This window comes from Geotrypetes seraphini, chromosome 4, assembly GCF_902459505.1.
Source record: "Geotrypetes seraphini chromosome 4, aGeoSer1.1, whole genome shotgun sequence".
In the NCBI taxonomy this organism is placed as follows: domain Eukaryota; kingdom Metazoa; phylum Chordata; class Amphibia; order Gymnophiona; family Dermophiidae; genus Geotrypetes; species Geotrypetes seraphini.
The window spans coordinates 127,700,985-127,723,754 of record NC_047087.1 but is presented as its reverse complement, the minus strand read 5'-3'; the positions used below and the strand labels follow the sequence as shown (position 1 = coordinate 127,723,754).

Genomic DNA, 22,770 nt, shown 5'->3' with positions numbered 1-22,770 from the left:
ATAAATTACAGCTATACTCGCTCGAGGAGCCTAGAGAGAGGGGAGACATGATCGAGACGTTAAAGTATCTCACGGGCCGCATCGAGACGGAGGAAGATATCTTCTTTTTCAAGTGTCCAACGGCAACAAGAGGGCATCCGTGGAAAATCAGGGGCGGGAAACTGCGCAGTGACACCAGGAAATTCTTTTTCACTGAAAGGGTGGTTGATTGCTGGAATAGTCTTCCACTTCAGGTGATTGAGGCCAGCAGCGTGCCTGATTTTAAGGCCAAATGGGATCGACACGTGGGATCTATTCACAGAGTAAAGGTAGGGGAGGGTCATTAGGGTGGGCAGACTGTATGGGCCGTGGCCCTTATCTGCCGTCTATTTCTACGTTTCTATGTCTCCCATTCCAGAAGGGGATAGGGACACTCTACAGTTGCCGGTGGGGAACGCGGTAGTCTTGGCCATCTCGAAGCGGCATTCTCTGGCTGTTGAAGGCGGTGCGGCATTGGAGGACCCTGAAGAGCATAAGTTGGAATCCCTCCTTAAACAGAGTTTTGATGTGACAGGTGGCAATGTGTGGCGGACTGGTGGCTCGGGCATCATTTTATCTGGACTGCACGCGTTGTTGACAGTGAGTCTGCTAACTGTGAATTAGTGAAGCAGGAAGTTTCCAAAATTGAGATGGGTGCTTATTATCTCTGATGCCATGCATGTCCTTTTGTGAGCTTTTGCTAAGTCTATGGCTTTTGGAGTGGCAGCACACCATACCTTGTGGTTTTGTGCTTGGTCTGCGGATGCGGCGTCCAAAGCTAAGGTGACATTAACTGTTTCTAAAGTGCATCATTTGCCTGCCGATAGGCCTAGGCTGTTGGCCTGGGGAGTGCTGCTAGTGGGTGTGATTTCTGCCATTTCTGCCCTGGTCAATGGGCTACTTCCTTTCAGTCCCCTGGGCTCTCCAGAAGCTGGTTCTTCCAGTGCATACAGCCCTTTTGTGGGGCCCGTAGCGCCCCCGCCGGGTCCTCTGCTGCTCGTCCATCCCTCTGACTCCTTGCCGGTGCCCGCCTTGTTTCCGGTGGGTGCCTAGCTGCATGACTTTTATCCAAAGTCAGATCAGTGGGTTCTGGAGATTATTCGGGACGGTTATGCTCTAGAGTTCAAACTGGGAAAATCCCTTCTCTCCAAAATCACAGGTCTTTGGAACGACCTCACCATCCCGTTGCGGAGCCTGGACTCCCTTCAATTATTCCGCAAACAACTGAAAACCTGGCTTTTCATCAAATTGTAACTCTATCCTCCCCCCCTTTTTCTCCTCCCTTCACATAAGTTCATGTAATCCTTTTCTTCTTCTCTACCTACTATTTTAAGTTCTTGTAAACCGTATCGAGCTCTATACTCATTGAGATGATGCGGTATATAAACTTAAGGTTTAGATTAGATTAGATTAGATTAGAGTTCACCCGTTCCTTGCCAGATAACTTTCTCGCTTCTTCCTCACAGGTGGCATGGAAGCAGCAGGCTTTTCGCCAGACCCTTCAAAGATTGTTTTATCTCCCAGTGGTTGTTCCTGTTCCCCCCTCTGGAATGGGACACAGGTTGGTTTTCGATTTCCTTTGTGGTGCCAAAGAAATAAGGGACTTTTCGCCCCATCTTAGATTTGAAAGGGGTCAACAGGGCTCTCCACGTGCCGTCCTTCTGCATGGAAACTCTGAGGTCTGTGATTCTGGCGGTTCAGCCAGGGAAGTTTGTGACTTCTCTCGATCTGACGGAGGCCTACTTGCATGTTCCAATTCGGGCCTCCCATCATCGCTTCCTGCGCTTTGTGTTCTTGGGGCAACACTATCAGTTCTGTGCACTTCCCTTTGGTCTGGCCACAGCTCTGCGGAAGTTTAAGGTTATGGTGGTCTTCGCTGTGGTATTGCGCAAAGAGGGCATTCTAGTTCATCCCCATCTGGATGACTGGTTGATTCTTGCAAAGTCGTTCCAGGAGAGCACCCAGGTCACGGTTTGGGTCTTGGAATTCCTGCAATTGCTGGGTTGTCAACCTTTCCAAGAGCCGGTTGGGCCCTTCTCAGCGCCTGGCGTATCTAGGAGCTCTGTTCGACACCTCCTTAGGGAAGGTCTTCCTCCCAGAGGCCTGGGTAAGCAATTTGCACTCTCAGATTTGCCTACGTATGGCGTCCTGGTGTCCTCAGGTATAGAATTTCCTCCAAGTCTTGGGGTTGATGGTGCCTTCCTTAGATGTAGTGAGGTGGTCTCGTGCCCATGTGCGTCCTCTTCAGTATGCTCTTCTTCGGATGTGGTTGCCTCAGAGGCACAGTCTGGATCATCCCGTTTCTCTTCAGGGCTTGGCTCGTTGCAGTCTTTGATGGTGGCTCCAGACCTCCCATCTTGTGGAAGGGGCGAGTCTGGACCAGCTGCAGTGGACAGTGATGCTCACGGATGCCAGTCTCCTCGGTTGGGGAGCTCAGAGTCTAGGTCACTCAGCTCAGAGCACTTGGTCCATGGAGGGGGCCTCCTGGTCGATCAATGTCTTAGAGACCAGAGCCATCCATCTAGCGCTGTTAGCCTTCCAGTCCTTTCTGATGGGCAAGTCAGTCAGGGTTCTTTCGGACATTACCATGACGGTGGCCTATGTCAATCATCAGGGGGGCACCAAGAGCACTTTGGTAGCGCAGGAGTTAGCTCTGCTCATGCTCTCATCTTGAGGACATCATGTCTCATCTTGAGGACATATTTGCCTCCCACATAGTGGGTGTAGAGAATGTTCAGATGGACTTTCTGAGTTGTCACATCCTAGATCCCAGAGAGTGGAGTCTTAAGTCCCGCAGCTTTTCAGCTAATAGTTCAGTCTTGGGGTAAGCCCCTTATGGACCTGATGGCCACCATAGAAACATAGAAGATGACCCTCGTAGGGATCCCACAAGGGTATCCCATTTATTCTTAAAGTCTGGCACGCTGTCTGCCTCGATCACCTGCACTGGAAGCTTGTTCCAATGATCAACCACTCTTTCTGTGAAGAAATACTTTCTGGTGTCGCCATGAAATTTTCCGCCCCTGAGTTTGAGCGGGTGCCCTCTTGTGGCCGAGGGTCCCTTGAAAAAGAAAATATCATCTTCCACTTCGACACGTCCCGTGAGGTACTTAAATGTTTTGATCATGTCTCCCCTCTCCCTATGTTCCTCGAGAATGTAGAGCTGCAATTTGTTCAGTCTCTCTTCATGCGAGAGACCCTTGAGCCCTGAGATCATCCTGGTGGCCGTTCGCTGAACCGATTCAATTCTGCGCACATCTTTACTGTAATATGGCCTCCAGAATTGCACACAGTACTCCAGATGAGGTCTCACCATGGCCCTGTACAACGGCATCATGACTTCAGGCTTTCGGCTGTCAAAACTTCTATTGATACAACCCAATATCTGCCTTGCCTTAGATGAAGCCTTCTCCACTTGATTGGCAGTTTTCATGTCTGCACTGATGATTACTCCTAAATCTCGTTCTGCTGACGTCCTAGTTAAAGTTTCTCCGTTCAAGAAGTACGTCCTGCATGGATTTCCGCTTCCGAGGTGCATGACCTTACATTTCTTAGCATTGAAGCCTAGCTGCCAGGTTGAGGACCAACTTTCCCATGTAAGCAGGTCCTGCGCCATATAATTCTGTAAACTGCATTCACTTACTATATTACATAGTTTGGCGTCATCGGCGAATAGTGTTATTTTACCAGTGCCAATGCCAAAACACCCCACTTCTTCAGTCGTCGCAGAGACGTTCAGGTCAAGGGGCTGGATGCTCTGGTTCAACCATGGCCCAAGGAGGGTCTATCCTATGTGTTCCCTCCATGGCCATTGGTAGGCAGAGTTCTTCTCCGCATAGTTCGACATCCGGGCCTTGTGGTTCTGGTACGTCCGGATTGGCCCAGGTGCCCGTGGTACATGGACTTAATGAAGCATCTGGTGGTGAATCCTCTTCCTCTGCCTCTCTTGGCCGACCTTCTGACTCAGGGTCCCATTTCATTGTTCGATCAGGGTCACTTCTGTCTTACGGCTTGGCTCTTGAAAGAGAACGCCTCAGTAAGAAGGGGTATTTTGATAGGGTGATCTCAACCCTCTTGGGGTCCCGGAGACTTTCTACCTCTCAGGCTTATGTGAGGGTTTGGCATATATTTGAAAAGTGGTGTGCTACGTGTGGAGTGGTCTCTTTTTACACTTCCCTGCCTACCATCTTAGAGTTCTTGCAGGATGTCCTGACTTGGTCTTCTCTCCGGGATCAGCTTATGGCCTTGTCAGCCTTTCGTGTGTTGTTGAAAGGTCAGCCAACAGACACAAGAGAAGCTCCCACTCGCACATTGTTTCTCCCCCGGTCAGAGGTTGCAAATTAAAAAAACACTATGGACACCTTCTCTCACATCAAGCAGCTTTATGGGGTAAAGAACTAGAACAACTCCTCTCGCCCACCACTTACGAGGTGTTCAGGAAACGCCTCAAAACTCACCTGTTCCTGAAGTACCTAGACAGTTGACCCGTTCCTCTCTTTCCCCTCCTTAGTGGTTCACTGGTCCTCTCCCCCACTTGTTCTCCCTTCCCTTAAGTTCTCTCAACTTGTACTTCACTAATCTTTTGTAAACCACATAGAACTTAACGGTACTGCGGTATATAAACTGTTATTGTTATTAGTAGTAGTAGTAATGTTTGACTGCATTCCTGATGTGATTCGCTTCTCACTCAAGCCTCCATGCGACCCTCTGTTCCATCTTGGGATCTGAATCTGGTCCTGTCTGTTCTGTTGCGTCCACCTGTTGAACCTTTGGGCGACTGTTCTTTGAAGAACATTACTCTTAAAGCGGTCTTCTTGGTGGCAATTACATCTGCTAGATGTGTTTCTTGAGCTGCAAGCTTTCTCTTGTAGATCTCCCTTCCTTGAGTTTTCTAGGGAGCGGGTTGTCTTGCGGCCTTCCTTTCTGCCTAGGGTAGTTTCTCCTTTTCATGTCAATCAGGCGGTGGTCCTTTCTGTGTTGGATCTTCTGAGCAGAGACAGTTGCGCATATTGGATGTCAGTTGGGTCCTACGCTGTTACGTGCAGAGGACCCAGGAGATCAGGAAATCAGATCATCTCTTTGTCCTCCTAGCGGGTCCTCGTATGGGGGATGGCGATTCCAAAGCTACCATTGCGCGCTGGATCAAGGAGACTGTTGCTTCTGTTTACCTTCTTCAGAAGAAGCCTGTTCCGGAATTTCTCAAGGCTCATTTTACTCGGGGTCAAGCAGCTTCTTGGGCTGAGTCTTCTCTAGTGCCTCCAGTGGATATTTGCAAGGCTGCAGTTTGGTCTTCTCTGCATTTCTTTGTCAGACACTATTATGTGGATGTTCAAGTGTGTCGGGACGCAGTATTCGGTGAGCTTGTTCTGGTGTCAGCCCTTTGCGGGATCTCATATGTGATGGGTACTGCTTTGGTACGTCCCATTTGTAAGAACTATACCGGTCTAGCAGGCAATACAGAAGGAGAAATTAGGTTCATACCTGCTAATTTTCTTTCTGTTAGCCTGTAGACCGGTATAGTTCCCCACCCTTTTTGTCTTTATGTGGTGATTGCAAGTTTTGCTCGTGTGCAGATTTAGCATTTTTCTGCGGGTTCTTGTATTTTTCTAGGGCCGGGGAGATATAAGAACAGTGGCTATGGCTCAGCTGGCTTAGCTGGAAAGCTGTGGGGCAATTTTCTATTCCAGGTTTTAGTTCTATGCATATTCCAACAGTTGTTTCCATGTGTTGGTTGTTTTATGCTCCTGTTCAGAGTATGTTTACTGTGTTCTCAGTTTAGTATTTCCTAGGTTCTCCTTGGCTATTTGGCAGACTGGATTGGTAGAGGGGAACCTATCCTGATATACAAGTTTTGGTCTCAGTCTTCAACTGCTTGTCACAGTGAGGTATATGCCCATTTGTAAGAAGTAAACCAGCCTACAAACTAACAGAAAACCTAATTTCTCCTTTTATACTGTGGCGGCACTTTTTAAAAACCGCTTGAACGACTACTTCGGAAAATTGCGAGATGGTGAAATACTGACGTGGATTAAAATCTAGCAGGCGGATATGAAACAGAGTGGGGGTATGTGGACAATACTCGGACTGGAAGAATGTCACCAGCGGGGTGCCGCAGGGCTCGGTGCTTGGACCTGTGCTCTTCAACATATTCATAAACGATATGGAAATTGGTACGACGAGTAAGATGATTAAATTTGCAGATAATACGAAGTTATTCAGAGTAGTGAAGACGCAGGGAGATTGTGAAGATCTGCAACAAGACATAACCACGCTCGAGAAATGGGCAGTGACATTGCAAATGAGGTTCAACGTGGATAAGTGTAAGGTGATGTATGTTGTTAACAAAAATCTCACACATGAATACAAGATGTCTGGGGCAGTACTTGGAGAGACCCCCCAGGAAAGAGACTTGGGAGTACTAGTCGACAAGTCAATGAAACCATCTGCACAATGTGCGGCGGCAGCAAAAAGGGCGAACAGAATGTTAGGAATGATTAAGAAGGGGATCATGAACAGATCAGAGAAGGTTATCATGCCGCTGTACTGGACCATGGTAAGCCCTCACCTGGAATACTGTGTCCAGCACTGGTCGCCGTACATAAAGAAAGACACGATACTACTCGAAAGGGTCCAGAGAAGAGCAATTAAAAAGGTTAAGAGGCTGGAGGACTTGCCATACAATGAGAGATTGGAGAAACTGAGCCTCTTCTCCCTCGAACAGAGGAGATTGAGAGGGGACATGATCAAAACATTCAAGGTACTGAATGGAATAGACTTAGTAGATAAGAGCAGGTTGTTCACCCTCTCCAAGGTAGGGAGAACGAGAGGGCACTCTCTAAAGTTGAAAGGATATAGATTCCGTATGAACGTAAGGAAGTTCTTCTTCACCCAGAGAGTGGTAGAAAACTGGAACGCTCTTCCGGTGTCTGTCATAGGGGAAAACACCCTCCAGGGATTCCAAACAGTTAGACAAGTTCCTGCTGAACCAGAATGTACACAGGTAGGGCTAGTCTCAGTTAGGGCACTGGTCTTTGACCAGAGGGCCGCTGTATGAGCGGACTGCTGGGCACGATGGACCACTGGTCTGACCCAGCAGCGACATTTCTTATTTTCTTATGTATTTCTCACATACGTTCAAATTTATAGGTTTGGCACAAGGATTCCTACCAAAAACTATAGTTTAACCTGTCCCAATTGTTCATAATAAGCTGTATGGCAACTCCTGTCATAATGAGAAATAGTCTATTATTAAATGAAGTTATTGGACTCTAGGCCCTCAATGTACCAAACAGCACTACGTCATACGTCAATGCTAATAGAACTTCCAGTTTTCTATTGATTTGATCCCAAATGGATCGCTAAAATTTAAGTATCAAGGGACAAAAGAAGGGCAGATGATCCAGTGTCCCTATATCGAGATAACAATGTCAGCATCTATTTGACTTAGATTGATTCTGATATACATCTAGTATATACAGATTGCAAAAGACCTGCTCACTCTACACTTCCATATCATTGCATTGTCAGTATACATCTTTGATGACAAGCAGGCCTTCAGTTCTCGCAGCTGGGTGATGTCATTCAACAGAGCCTGGCATGGAGCTGTCTAGCTATTATGTAGAAACTTCTAGTAGCACTGCACCATGCATGCGTGGATGTCTTCTAGCATGTGAGCACAGGTTCTTCAGTCTGCTTTTCTGTGAAACTGGTATCACAAACTGTGTATGTACAGTTTCTGATTCTTGTGAACCACTTAGAACGGAGAGATATAGCGGCATACAAGTGGATTATGTTATGTTTGGGTATTCTCTCCTCGTTTTTTCCATTTATGCTTTTGTACCTTCAATATTAAAAAAAAAAGTGTATCTATACATTAGAATACTGCATATCTTACATATTTTAATGTCACTATAAATGTGCTCAGAGAAAATTATGATGGTTCATGAGTCCGTTGCGTGAGTCATTCTCTCTGGCTACTGGCTCATTGTTCTCAATCATTGCACATTGACCATAATGAAATTTGTATGTAGGAGCACTTATTTTAGTAAAGATATCTTTGTTTGAGTATATTCAAGATGTCCTATGAATTGGGGTTCTTCAGGGTTCTGACGCATTTCACATTTGCTACTTCAAGGACCCTGCAATTACTTTTGTAACATTGTCGTTAATATTGACAATCTCTTTGAACTGAAAAAAGAATGAAAAAACATATGTAAGTGTATATAACCATAAAAACTCTTCCACTCGCACTGTCATTCGTGATTGTTATATGTCTGACAAACAGATGGTACCTGACTTGAAAGCTTAAGTTGTAATAATGCATCAAGACGCGGTGATGGTCATCACGCCTCCTGTATATATAGGAGGGCGGGAATAGCGGGGCGGCATTTTTTGAACCTCCATGTAAGCTTTCAAGTCAAGTACCATCCGTTTGTTTGTCAAACATATAGCAATCAAGAATGACAGTGCGAATGGAAGAGTTTTTATGGTTATGTACACATGTTTTTTCATTGGTTTTTCAGTTCAAAGAGATTGTCAACATTAACGACTGTTAAAAAAGTAATAGCAGGTTCGCTAAAGCAGCAAATGTGAAACGCGTCAGAACCCTAAAGAACCCTAATTCATAGGGCATCTTGGATATACTCAGATATCTATACTAAGATAAGTGCATTTACATACAAATTTCATTATGGTCAATGTGCAATGATTAAGAACAATGAGCCAGTAGCCAGTGAGCATGACTCGTAACGGTCTCATGAACCATCATAATTTTCTGTGAGCACATTTATAGTGACATAAAAAATATATAAGATATTCAGTATTATAATGTATACTGGTGTATTTTTTTTTTAATGTTGAAGTTCCAATAACATTTGTCACCAGTTTTTTCTAATTTATTAGTCCTTTTTTTTTGGGTAACCTGCTTTTGTACCTTTCCATTGGGTATTTTTTTAGCTATTTATTTTTGTTTTCCTAAATCATTATCCCTTTCCTGTGTATCTTTCTAGTTTTGGTGACCCTTTTAAGTTTTCTTTCTTTTTCATGGTGTTAGGCCTAAATTTGTGCTGGAGCCTTGACCTCAGTATGAGTGTGCTCCTTTTTGCTTCACAATTGAGGAATTTAGTATGATCCTAACCCTTTTTTGATGTCGAAGAAACCCTCGGTAGCTTCAAGAGGTGCGCCCAATGTGATCAGGTGATCTTAGTGATAGACCTGCACTCTTGGTGCATCGGGAGTGTTGGACCTGCCCATAATCCTAACTATTGTGTTCTCTGTTTATAAATACAATTAAGAACCAGAGAGCATGCCAGATTCAACAAGACAAACTGGCTTCTCATAGGCCTTCCCATTGTCTTTTGCATTGGAAATAGTGATATCTATGACTGTTCAGGTATTGGGGAGCACTGGGAGTGCACCGCATTGAGGGGGTCTCCACCGCACTTGATATCGGCCACTGTTAGCATTGTGATCGGTCTGACTGTGATATGTATGGTTTTGATGTTAGTTGTCGGCACCGAAGGACTGTGATATTGAGGGTTGGGGAAAGTCTGAGAAGCACAAGCATAGGTCATCCTTGATGCATGGTGCCTGAAGCGCCAAGACATCAGACTCTAATACCTGAGAAACGTCCACATCGTGAGGATTGCGCTCCCTCTATAGTGGAAGTACCAATGTGTAAGTTGCCAGGCAGCTAAGTTTCCACTTCCAATTCGACACCGATGCCTTCGCAGGCTGTCCTTCCACCAGCTCCCCAGCCTTTGTTAATGACTTTCTGATGAGCAGTACCGAGCTATACTTAGAAGAGCTAGCACAGATTCTACAGCTGCTATCTGCTTGGGCATCTAGGGTGTTTGCACTAGTTGAGGCTGAGCCCTCACTTCTCCCTGAAGCTCATCAGAAGCCTGTTCATTGAGCCCCGATGCTAGCAGCTTGAGGAGTGCCTGCATCAGCATCGACATATACAGCACAATTTTCGATATTGGGGAGCAAGCTTTCCTGGAGTCCAGTGGTAGGACTGTACCTTGGCATCCTTCGAGGTATGGGCACCATCCCAGTGGACCAAGGCAGGCTGATACCCTCTCCATGCATTCAGACTTGGAAGAAGAGTCTGACTGGACCATTCATGGGACTTAGGTGAGGATCCACATTACTTCTTGGACGAGTCATGTGGAATCCCTACTGGCTTTGTAGGAGAGATAGCTTCAGCCATTCCATTTAACTTATAGACTGAAGAGGGATCTAGGGCCGAGATGTTGGAAGTCTGGACTATAAGTCTCCTCCTAATGAAAGGGGTCACAATCCTTTAGGATGCACTGACAAGAAACTGAGAAACTTCCTTCTCAGTGCAAGAGTGAGAAAGTAAATATGCAGTACCATATCCAGAAGGCTCCTGGATTTGAGAGTTCTACTTCCTAACTACTCTTGTGGTAGAATCCACTCTTAAATCTGCCAAATGTGCTAGGACTCGTATGTTGGCTCCCTTGGGTAGAGAGGCCAGTACTTTGGACACCTTTGGGAGAAAAACGTTTCAGGCCTCGATGCTAATTTATTGCATACTATCCTACCAGCTTTACACGAGCATATGCTTGAAGTTTTTGGTACACAGTACATTGTCTTTCAGAATCTCTCCCTCCAGAGCAGGCTGAAGAATTTCACCAGCTGGCCAAGAAGCAGCTGCAGTGTTGCAAATATATGGCCAGGAGTGCTTATGACACTTCTGATATTGCATCCAAACTCTGCAATGGCTGTGGGGATGTACAGACTCACATGACTGCATGTCTCTGACCTGGATCCAGTGACTTTTTGGGGACAAAGTGGAGGAAGTAGCTTACCTCATTAAGAAGTATGCAGACACCATCCAGTCCCTCTCTCAGCAGCCTTCAACTGCATCATCCTTGACTAGGAGATTTTCTAACAGGTAAACAAGGTTTCTCTACTACTCTCAAAGGTGTAAGTACATATTGCCTCCTCACTCTGCCTAGTATTCCCAGTCCCAATGCTCCCAATCCCCATCAATTTAGTCAACAGAAGGCCCAGCTTGAGAGCATCATTCCTCAGTTCTCTGCACAAGCAAGTACTGATAAAGGAAATCTCTGCCTTTTTGAAGGCCCATACCATCAAACCGGTGCCACCAGGTGAAAAAGGAAAGAGATTAGGTACTTCCATATGCCCAAAAAAACTGGGGGATTTTGTCCCATCCTAGTCCAACAGTAAGGGCCCTGAACAAATTCCTGGTCAATGAAAAGTACCCTCTTTTCCATGATGCAAGCAAAAAGATTGGCTGTTCTGTCTGGACTTGAAGGATGCTTACAGCCACATATCAATACTTCTCAGTCACAGGGAGTTATCTCAAATTTCAAATAGGGAAACACCACTGACGGTACTACATTCTGCCTTTTGACATAGTCAGCTCCCAGAATGTTTACCAAATGTCTAGCAGTAGTAGCAGTGTTTCTACATAGACCGAGTGTATGTATTTCCTATCTGGATCATTGGCTGGTCAAGAGCTTGACTCAGGAAAGAGCTACAAGGACCATGCACAGAGCTTTTATATGTCTGTGCATCTCTCTCCCTGCTTCAAACAGCAGCAACCCGGAAAGAAAGGCTTTATGTTTTAATTGGATCAAAGGCGACCCAGGAGCAAAGGACAGGAAGAGAGCGCATTCTCTTACTCGCTCCCCAAAGGGACCGCCGCCGCTCCACCACCGGTAGTTCCTTTGCCTTTAAATATCCCTGCTTTGCGGCACACGCCGCAAAGGAGCGCACCTAAGGAGCAGGTCCTGCTCCTTTATGCGCTCCTTCATGCAGCGTCTTCATACCTCTTTCTGCCTTCGTTTCTTAACGCTATTAACACTGCTAATTCTTATTTCTAATCTTCCTACTTTGTTCCCACTATTTCATGCCCATCTACAACATCTCTCTTCTATTTCCCAACCAATAAGTTATAAAAATATGTCTTCAATTCCCTCTTTTTGGGGCCGTCGACCTCTCAAGCAATCTTCTATTATCACAGAAACTTTGCTCAGATCTTATACTATCATCCCTGTCAGCCCCTCCCCTCCCTCTCCTACCTTTCTACCTCATTCCCTTTCTAAACTCAAAATAGGTTTAATAAATGTACGATCCCTAAAAAACAAACATCACATCATACACGATACCATTATCCAACATAAATTTCAAATTCTATGCCTCACAGAAATTTGGTTAACCCAAGGTGAAGAAGCATATTTAACTCAAGCTTGTCCCCCAAATTACAAGGCTATTTTTCAACCTTGTTTAAACAAGAAAGGAGGTGGAATAGCTGTTGTCTATCACACCTCTATTCCCCTTCACACCAACTCCTTAAATTTATCGGCTTCCTCTTTAGCTGAAACTCTCCCATTTTCTATTAAACTCTCTCATACTTTTAATTTCCTTCTTATCTATCTTCCTCCCCCTGTAAACAAGACATCACTTTCAATCCTTATTTCCGCTATATCAGAATTTAATATTAAATATCCAGACTCCATTATCCTTGGAGACTTTAACATTCACTTTAATCTGCCTAACCATCACAACACTTCAGAATTTCTAACTCTGATCTCCGACCTTTCTTTAACTCCTTTTTTCCTCGCCCACCCACACAGCTGGCAATACAATAGACATGATCTTCTGTCCTATAATTTATTCTGATCTATTTCAGAACTTTCAATTCCCTCATTTACCCTGGTCTGATCACTTACTTATCAGTTGGCTCTTAGATTTTCCTGTATCCTCTAGAATAGTTCAAAAATTAAACAAGAAAGACACTTACATAACCCGTAATACTAATAAAATCACTCTTACTTCCATCCAGAATCATTTCAATCTAAACCTCACTGATTTTTCTTCTCTTCCTCTTGATGAACAAACCTCTCTTTGGGATTCATCTACCAACTCCCTTTTAGATTCCCTAGCACCTCAACAGGAAAAAAGGAAAAATACTCCTAACCTGACCTATAAAAAACAATCTTGGTACAATGAAAATCTAACTATTTTACGTAGACAGCTTCGCTCCATAGAGCATAAATGGCGAAAAACCAAATTACACAATTACTTAATTCTTTACAGAGAAAAATCTTCTTGTTATAAAAATGCCATTCAACAAGCCAAAAAAGAATATTTCGCAAAACTTATTCTTTCTACTCGCAACTCTTCTACACTCTTCAATCTTGTTCAATCACTCTCAAAATATTCTACTAAAAAACTACCCCAAGCTTCCACTCCCTCTGCAATCGAACTACTAAAGTTCTTTGATAATAAAATCAAGAATATCAGAACACAGTTTGATACTTCCTCTTCTTTTTCTTCCCCACACAATCCCAACGACTCTATTACTCTATCATTCAGTACCTTTTCTACTTTTAAAATGCCCTCTTTAGCCAATTTACTTCTCATATTACAATCCCTCAATACTCCTAACACTCCTTTGGAAAGTATTCCACCTTTCATCCTAAAAAAATTCTTTTCTTTCTTTGGCCCATTTCTTTGGGACATGATATCTAAATCACTCTCCAACAGCTCTGTTCCTACGACATGGAAAACTGCACTTGTCTTCCCAAAAATTAAACATTACAATTTAGATCCTGCCATTCCAGCAAACTATCGACCTATTGCAAACCTTCCACTTATATCTAAACTAACAGAAAAAATCATTCACACACAATTATCTGAATTTATTGAAAAAACCTCTACTTTACACCCCTGTCAAACCGGCTTCCGTTCTTCCTATTCTACAGAATTATCTCTGTTAGGCTTAATTTCAACCATTCACTACTATCTTGATCATCAAAAATCTGTTCTCCTTATCTCACTTGATCTCTCTGCAGCCTTTGACACCATAGACCATTCTCTCCTCTTAAACAGACTTAAAGAATGCGGTATCACAGGTGCCGCACTATCCTGGTTCTCATCCTATTTTCAAGAACGCAGTTTCAAAGTCTCTGCCAACAATGAAATCTCTTCTTCCTTATCTTTAACGTATGGTGTCCCACAAGGTTCTATTCTTTCCCCATTACTATTTAATATATTTCTATCGCCTCTCTTAACCTTAGCACAATCTATTGGATTCACGATCTTTGCCTACGCTGATAACATCCAACTACTTCATCCTATTATTACATCTAATAATTCCGATATCAAATCTATAAACAACAAATTGGATTCAATAAACGACTGGCTTCACCTCAATAAACTTGCACTCAATATAGAAAAATCTCGCGGTCTTGTATTTTCAACCAAAAAGTTAGAAACTCTCCCAGAAAAAATTTCTATCAAATCCATCCCAATCCAAATGGAGACAAAAATAAAACTTTTAGGTATTACCATTGATAACAGCCTATCATTCCACAACCATCTAAGTTCAGTAGTAAAAACTTGTTTCTATAAACTCCGCTTAATTCGCTCATTGACTTCAATGTTAGAAACTGAATCTATCAAAATTCTTGTCCATTCACTGATTATTTCCCATTTAGACTACTGTAATTCCCTCTTCAATGGATTACCACAAAAAGAAATTTGACGCCTTCAATTAATCCAAAACTCGGCCATAAAGCTTATTTACAACTTAGGCAAATATGACCATGTCACACCAGCTTTGATAGATGCTCATTGGCTTCCTGTGACACATCATATCACCTACAAAATTATTTTACTGATATTCAAAATAAAATCATCACACTTGCCATTATTTCTTCACAAATTACTCATTCCTCAATACTCCCCTCGAATTCTGAGATCTACAAATCAAAATTTCCTACTAATTCCGTCTATAAAAGAATTTTACTACACACGAAAAATAAATTTTGCGGTATCTGCCCCGACACTGTGGAATTCTCTTCCACAACCACTCCGAGAAGAACAAAATCTCGATAAAGTCAAGAAGAGCCTAAAAACATTCCTATTTCTTGACGCATTTTCTTCGGTTTATACTTCTCTTTATTATCATACTTTTACATACTACTCTACATCACATACATTTTTCCCCACCCTATTTGTTATAACCCCAACCCTTCTATCTCCATTTTTCTCTCTACAATGTAACTTTACCCACCCTTTCCCCTTTTGCCCTCACTATCCAGTTTGTTATGTTAAAGTCATTAATGTTCACTACATATTTTAATTTATTTAATATTTTATAATTACTTGTACCTTTTTTTTAGAAATTTTTTTTTTAAATTTTATGTAAACCGGCTAGATATTTGCTTGATAGTCGGTATATTAAAATTCTAATAAACTTAAACTTGAAACTTTTCGAGTGTTGGAGCTACCAGGGTTTGTGATAAATTACCTCAAGTCTCACTTATTTCCTGTTCAGCAATTGTACATAGGATCCCTGGTAGATACTTTGTAGGCTTGGGCTTACCTGCCCCTAGCAAGAGCAGACACCTTAATGACTCAGGCCTTGCAAATACAAAGCAGCCAGCAGATGACAGCTCAGTACACGTTGAGATTGAGGGGCCACATGGCCTCCACAATGCATGTTGCACCTATGGCACGTGTTCATTGAGGAGAACCCAGTGGACCCTAGTTTCTCAGTGATCTCAGACCACTAGGAACCTATTGGATATCATTCAGGTGATGTCAGGTTTAAGACCATCTTTGGTGAATCATTCGAGCCAATATGATCCTTGGACTTCCATTCCAAATTCCACCTGAGAAGGTGTTGACGGATGCATTCAACTTGGAATGGGGAGCCCATGTAGATGGGCTTCACTCCCAGTGAAAATGGTCGGCTCAAGGCAATATGGCATGCTCTAAAGGCTGTATAAAAATTTGTTTCAGAATCAAGATTGTTTTCATTCAGTCATGTTGCAGTGTTTTATGTGAACAAGCAGAGGGATATGAGCTCCTACCCTTTGTGTGAGGAGGCTGTGGTGATGTGGTAATAGGCTATCCTTCACAGGATGATCCTTTAGGCCAGTGGTTCCCAACCCTGTCCTGGAGGAACACCAGGCCAATTGGGTTTTCAGGCTAGCCCTAATGAATATGCATGAAGCAAATTTGCATGCCTATCACTTCTATCATATGCAAATCTCTCTCATGCATATTCATTAGGGCTAGCCTGAAAACCCGATTGGCCTGGTGTTCCTCCAGGACAGGGTTGGGAATCACTGCTTTAGGCCACATACCTTGCAGGCAAGGACAACAGCCTAGTGCAGGGGTAGGCAATTCCGGTCCTCGAGAGCCGGAGTCAGGTCAGGTTTTCAGAATCTCCAACATGAATATGTATGAGATGGATTTGCATGAACTGCCTCCTTGAAATGCAAATCTATCTCATGCATATTTATTGTGGATATCCTGAAAACCTGACCTGGCTCCGGCTCTTGAGGACCAGAATTGCCTACCCCTGGCCTAGTGGACAGACTGAATAGGGTCTTGCACCTCACAAATGGTCACTCAATATGTGTATATAGCCTGCAGAATCTGAGTGGGGCACCTCTTTGATGGATCACATCTCGCTACTGTCTTGAGCAGAATTCCTCATGTGACAACTGGTTTTAGTAGACAGTCCTGCAGAATTTGTTTGGTATCTAGAATCCAACTCCACTCCCTTAGGCCCATATTTTGTTCTGTTCCAGGCTTCATCTCTACAATATTGTATGTTTATTTTTGCAGGTTGATTGTTAAACAGGCCTCAACATTGTCCTAGTCACCTTGTTTTCAGTGAGCCTAATACTTCCTCCCTCTCTGGTATACTAAGCCCCTCTAAACATTCTTTTATACTAAGGCCTATAACCCTTCATTGGAGTTCCTTTTCTATCCCAGCTCCTGTAAACTGTGCAGAGCTCTACGATTGTGGAGAGGATGCGGTACACAAACCTAAGGTTTAGTTTAGTTTAGCTCTGGATTCCCAGCTGTGAGAATTGAAGTCCTGCTTGTTATTGGAGAAAGCAGTCATTTACCAGTAGCAGGTGTTCTTTGAGGACAGCAGGCCGAATATTCTCATATAGCTTCGTACCTCCCCTTTGAGTTATATTCTAAAATCTTTGTTATAGAACTGAGAGACCTGTGCTCACACGTTGGGCTGGAAGGCACCCACACAGTGCAATAGGGTGCTTCTAGAAGTTTCTACATAATAGCTAATTCTTGTCGGGCTCTATCAAATGGCAGCTGTGAGGATATTTGGCCTGCTGTCATTGGAGAACATCTGCTATTGGTAACTTCACTTTATTTACTGACTGTGGTGTTGACAACTTTGTATTTTAATCTGTCAGTTGCTATGCCACTCATCCCATTAACTCTCAGTTAACTGGATTTGGGGATGAGTTGGAAGAAGGGAGAGTGAGAGGCTCTGAGCACATGCTTCATTCAGAGAAATAAATTACTGCCTCATATCTGGTCTGAGGCTAAATTATGGTAAATTGAAGGCTGAGGAAAATAGTGCAATATCTGTGGGGCTGCAAAATTCAGATCTTAAAATTCTGCTTTAATGCAAGAAATTTGAAGAATGGTGTTGATTCATTAGTTACCTTATAATTATCTGTCTCGTTCACTTAGTTGTATAGTTTTGTTTCTTAAAATTGTATCAACACAAGATCTTTTTTTGTTACAGTGATCCATGCTTAGAAGAGGACAAGTTCATAAAGCCCAGAGTCACAATGATAGCTTGGGATCGATTTGATACCTTAGTAATTACTGCAGTAAATAATCATCTGCTCAAAGTATGGAATTCTGTTAGTGGACAGTTACTTCACAATATGATGGTATGTGGCTAATTTAATGTGGATTTTTTATTATCAGTTTTCTTTACTATAGAAGTCAGCCAGGTGTTTGATGTAGCTATTGCAGTTGTTAAAGAAACTTGAAAAATTGGCTCTATTGGTTTTCCTCAAACTTCTGCTAACATCAGTAAGGTTTGGTAGTGCTTCTGTTCTAAATTTATTTTTTAGCATGATAAGTTATTTGATAAGAAAACTTTTTGTAGAGGAAGAGGGAAGAGAGTTAATAAAGGACTACTCACTTTGGCCACATCGCTGGACCCAGGAGCAGGCAGGGAGGCTTGCCGACGTGGGAGCGCTCTCCGCTTCTCCCCCCACCTGACAGGACTAAACTTAGCCAGTTGGAAGGCTCAGGGAGTCTCCCAGCACCCGTTTTTGTTTGTCTCTTTTTCTTTTTGCTTTATTTGAATCTCACTTTGGCCGACATCGCTGGACCCAGGAGCAGGCAGGGAGGCTTGCCGACGTGGGAGCGCACTCCGCCCCTCCTCCCCACCCGACAGGACTACACTGAACCAATAAAAGATTCAGCGCCTAACAGCACACTGTCTAAGACGCTCATAGCACCTTTGTGAAGCGACCAAGAAGTGATCCACACCCACAACACTACCAAACGTAAAACCAACTGAAAAACAGCAGCCAAACCACCAAAGACCCTTCTACCACCTTTCACCAACCACCAAACAAAAATTTTTTTTTTAAAAACCCCAAAATGAAGCTAACCTCACGAGCCCAGCACTTCATACTGTTAATCCTTCTTTTAACCAGCGGGAAGACAGCAGCAAATAACCTCCTCCCTACACCCGCTACAGATATAAATAAATCTCTCTTCCAAAATAGGAGAACATCAAGTGACAGAAACTCAAACCTACAATCTAACACTCTACACTCCATTACCACAGCATGGGGAAGAAGACCAACACACACTAAGACTAAACCACACCGGCACACCAAATCACTTATATATCCAAACACAACCCACAACTATCACACAGAGATATCCACACTCAAATGCGCCTACTTAAATATCAGAGCGCTAGGTCCAAAAACAGAGCTTATAAAAACCTGGATAACACAAGAAAACCTAGACTGTCTTCCTCACAGAAACCTGGCTAACCTCCGACTCAGACCCCAGAATAACTGAAGTCTGCCCACAAGGATACAAAATTACAGTGGTCTGCAGAGAAAAAAAAAGAGGCGGAGGCCTAGCAATCTTAAACAAGATCTAACCCTTAATATAATTGAGAAAACATCTAACCCGTACATGGACCTTTTAGCTTGCCAACTCTCAAGCACCACACTAAAAGACACATTAAACTGCATGCTCTGCTACATAGTGCCGGGAAACTGGTCTTTAGCAAGAACCGAAGTGGAAGACTTCATATACCAAAACTCACTAATAGCAACCTACAACCTACTCCTAGGAGACCTAAATCTACACCTAGATGATCAATCATCCAAACAAGTAGACAACTTTCTCTCATTTCTCAAAGCCTTATCCTTCCAAATGCTAAATCCACAAACAACTCATGAAAAAGGCCACCAACTTGATATTGCAGCCTTCATGACCCACCAACCATCCTTAACAGAAATTCATACATCTAACGGAACATGGTCCAGATCCATCTGGTCAGACCATTACACCTACACTTTCAACATCAACTGGACCAAAAACAACAAAAAAACTATACCAAAACTCAATAAAGTAACATACACCTCACGCAAACGCATCTAACCCTCCATATTCTGGTCTAAAAAAGATGAAACTATTCTAGAAAACAACCCCAAGGACTTCATCTTACATTGGGAAAGACTTTGCTCCAACACCTTTGATGATTTAGCCCCACTGCAAACCAAATCCAGACCCAGCAGGAGATCAGATAAATGGTTCGACTCCGAACTTCTACAACTCAAAAGACAATGTAGACGACTAGAGAGAAAATGGAGAAAATCAAACTTGGATCATACAAACTCTGCCTGGAAAAAAATCAACAAACAATACAAATCACAATTAAAGGACAAGAGAAAAGCACAGTACACCAATCTAATAGGCACTGAAACCCAAGACACCAAAAAACTATTCCAAATTCTAAAAACCCTAACCGACACCAAACCCTACCTGACCACTAACAATACTACCCCCCCTCAGCCACTCTATTAGCAGAACACTTCCAAAATAAAATTACCAATGCAAGAGCTACCCTCAATGACACCTCTACCCATCCTAACAAATTCACAATTCTCCCCATAGATAGAGATTCTACTGCAGCAGATAGAATATGGTCTCAATTCCCCAAAATACAATGGACCGAATTCAACAAATACTACAAAAAATAAAGCCATGCATCCTGTGACCTCAACAACTGTCCACCATATCTCCTAAAAACATCCAGCACAAAATTCCACGCTCTTCTTCTAAACGATACAAATCTCGCTAATAAATGGCCACTACCCTACCAACCTCAGCGAAATCATCATCACTCCGATCCTCAAAGACCCCAAAGGACCGATAGACCAAACAGCCAACTACAGACCTATTGCCTCTATTCCACTCTACGTCAAAATAATAGAAGGATTAGTTGCCAAATTCCTCTCCAATTACCTAGAAAACCATAACATACTCCATCCCACACAATCCGGCTTCAGAAACAACTTCAGCACAGAAACACTACTAGGATCTCTCTTGGACACTGCCAGACAACATCTCAGCACAGGAAAAAAAAATGATGCTCATACGACTAGATCTTACCGCTGCATTCGACTTGGTGGACCATAACATTCTACTACAAATCCTGGATACAATAGGTATCACAGATAAAGTATACACATGGTTTGAAGGATTCCTTAAATCAAGAACCTATAGAGTAAAATCAGACAAACAAAAATCTGAACCTTGGTCAAACCCCTGCGGAGTTCCCCAAGGTTCCCCTCTATCCCCGACTCTCTTCAATCTCTATACAGCCTCCCTCAGCTCTCACCTGGACAAACAAGGCATAACCTCCTACAGCTATGCCGATGACATTACCATTCTCATACCCTTAGATCAACCTGAACTCTCCATGACGAACACAATATACCAAACACTAAAATCAATAGCAACCTGGATGAAAGATCACAAACTGAAATTGAACCCAGATAAAATGAAATTCATCCTCCTAAAAAACATAAAAATACCAACCATAACCAACATTGAAATCAACGCAATCAACTACCCCATACAAACCACCTTAAAACTGCTAGGAATAACTATCGACAGATGCTGCACCATGCAACCGCAAATCAATAAAACAATACAAAAGTCATTCTTAGTCATGAGAAACTTAAGACAAGTTCGGAAATTCTTCGAGAAAACTCAATTCCTGCTCATAGTTCAGTCCTTAATACTAGGCCTACTTGACTACTGTAATATCCTCTACCTCCCATGCCCTACAACCATAACAAAACAACTATAAACTATCCAAAACACAGCACTAAGACTCATCTACTCATTAAAGAAACATGATCACATTACAGAAGCATATCTCCAGACGCACTGGCTTCCGATCCCAGCAAGAATACAATTTAAATTCTACTGCCTACTATTTAAGACTTTATACGGAGACAGTCCAAACTACCTTAATAACTGCCTCATCCACAACACCGCAACCAGACATAGGAAAACTCACACCCCATTCTCATACCCCCCAATTAAGGAGGTCAAACGGAAAAAACTATATGATGGCCTCCTGGCCACTCAAGCAGCCAAACTAGACAACCAAATCGCCAATCTACTGACGGCATCCCTCGACTACAAGACTTTTAGAAAAGAAATAAAGACCATACTCTTCAAGAAAACTCTGAAAAAAGAAATAATACCGCGAGTCTCAAACTCCACCTCTCACTAAAGCCAACTACCCCAAACAAATAACCTTACCCATTTCTCATTCTTTTTGAAAATGACCAATTTTTTATTTTTTTTTTGTAAGTTCTTGTTGTAAATTAATTAATATACTAATAGGAGATAATTAATGTTCCTCTGTGATTATGTTCAATAAACTTCCTAATTATCACAGCTCTTGACATAATATTATCAAGAGCTGTGATAATTAGGAAGTTCTTGTTGTAATACATCTTGGATAATTCTTTTGTAATCCGCCTTGAACTGCAAGGTAATGGCGGAATAGAAATCCCTAATGTAATGTAATGTAATCTATGCTTGTATTTTCATTGAAGGGACATGAGGATGAAGTATTTGTGTTGGAACCACATCCATTTGATTCCAGGATCATGTTGTCTGCAGGCCACGATGGCAACATATTCATATGGGACATAACGAAAGGTATCAAAACAAAGCAGTACTTCAACTTGGTAAGATGAACTTTTTCAACTATACAAAATATTTAACACCTTTAGCTGATTATACTTATACTGCAAAGGCACCCTGTTCTGTACGACTTAAAATACGTGTTTTAGTTCAGTGGTTCTTGAACCTGTCCTGGGGGGACTACCAGCCAGTTGGGTTTTGAGGATATTCATAATGAATGTGCACGAGAGACATTTGCATATAATGGAAGTGACAGGTATTCAAATCTATCTCATGCATATTCACTAGGGATATCCTTAAAACCCAACTGGCTGGTGGTCCTCCAGGACAGCTTTGAGAACCACTGTTCTAATGCTGTGTCTAATAGTCCTGAATGCTAGGATTATGCATCTGAACCTGCAAGTTGCTTGCAGAATGCTGTCAATCATCTTTGAACTCTACCTCATTCCCAGGAAGCTGCTCCTGGTACCTTTTTTTCTGCTTGAGTTGCTGAGAAGTGTTTCTGCTGTGCGGTTTTATTATTTATCCTAGGACAAGCAGGCAGCATATTCTCACATATGGGTGACGTCATCCACGGAACCTGGTATGGACAGCATGAAAAGTGTACTGTCACTATAAGTTTTAAGAAACTTCGTGACTACTCATACCGCACCTGCATGAGTGCCTTCCCACCCGATGCCCACTCGTGATACTTCAGTTCTTCGTTTTCTGTGG

The 22,770-nt window shown here is 42.8% G+C and overlaps 1 protein-coding gene across 4 annotated transcripts in view; it reads left to right on the top strand.

Moving 5' to 3' along the window:
• The window catches only part of BRWD1 (bromodomain and WD repeat domain containing 1), a 614,838-nt gene that overhangs the window by 233,620 nt on the left and 358,448 nt on the right, over positions 1-22,770 (top strand). For all 4 annotated transcript variants that reach the window (XM_033941455.1, XM_033941456.1, XM_033941457.1 and 1 more), the window contains 2 exons: positions 17,591-17,741; positions 21,966-22,100. In XM_033941455.1, the coding sequence (XP_033797346.1) occupies positions 17,591-17,741; positions 21,966-22,100 (286 nt within the window). The remainder of the gene's footprint in view (positions 1-17,590; positions 17,742-21,965; positions 22,101-22,770) is intronic.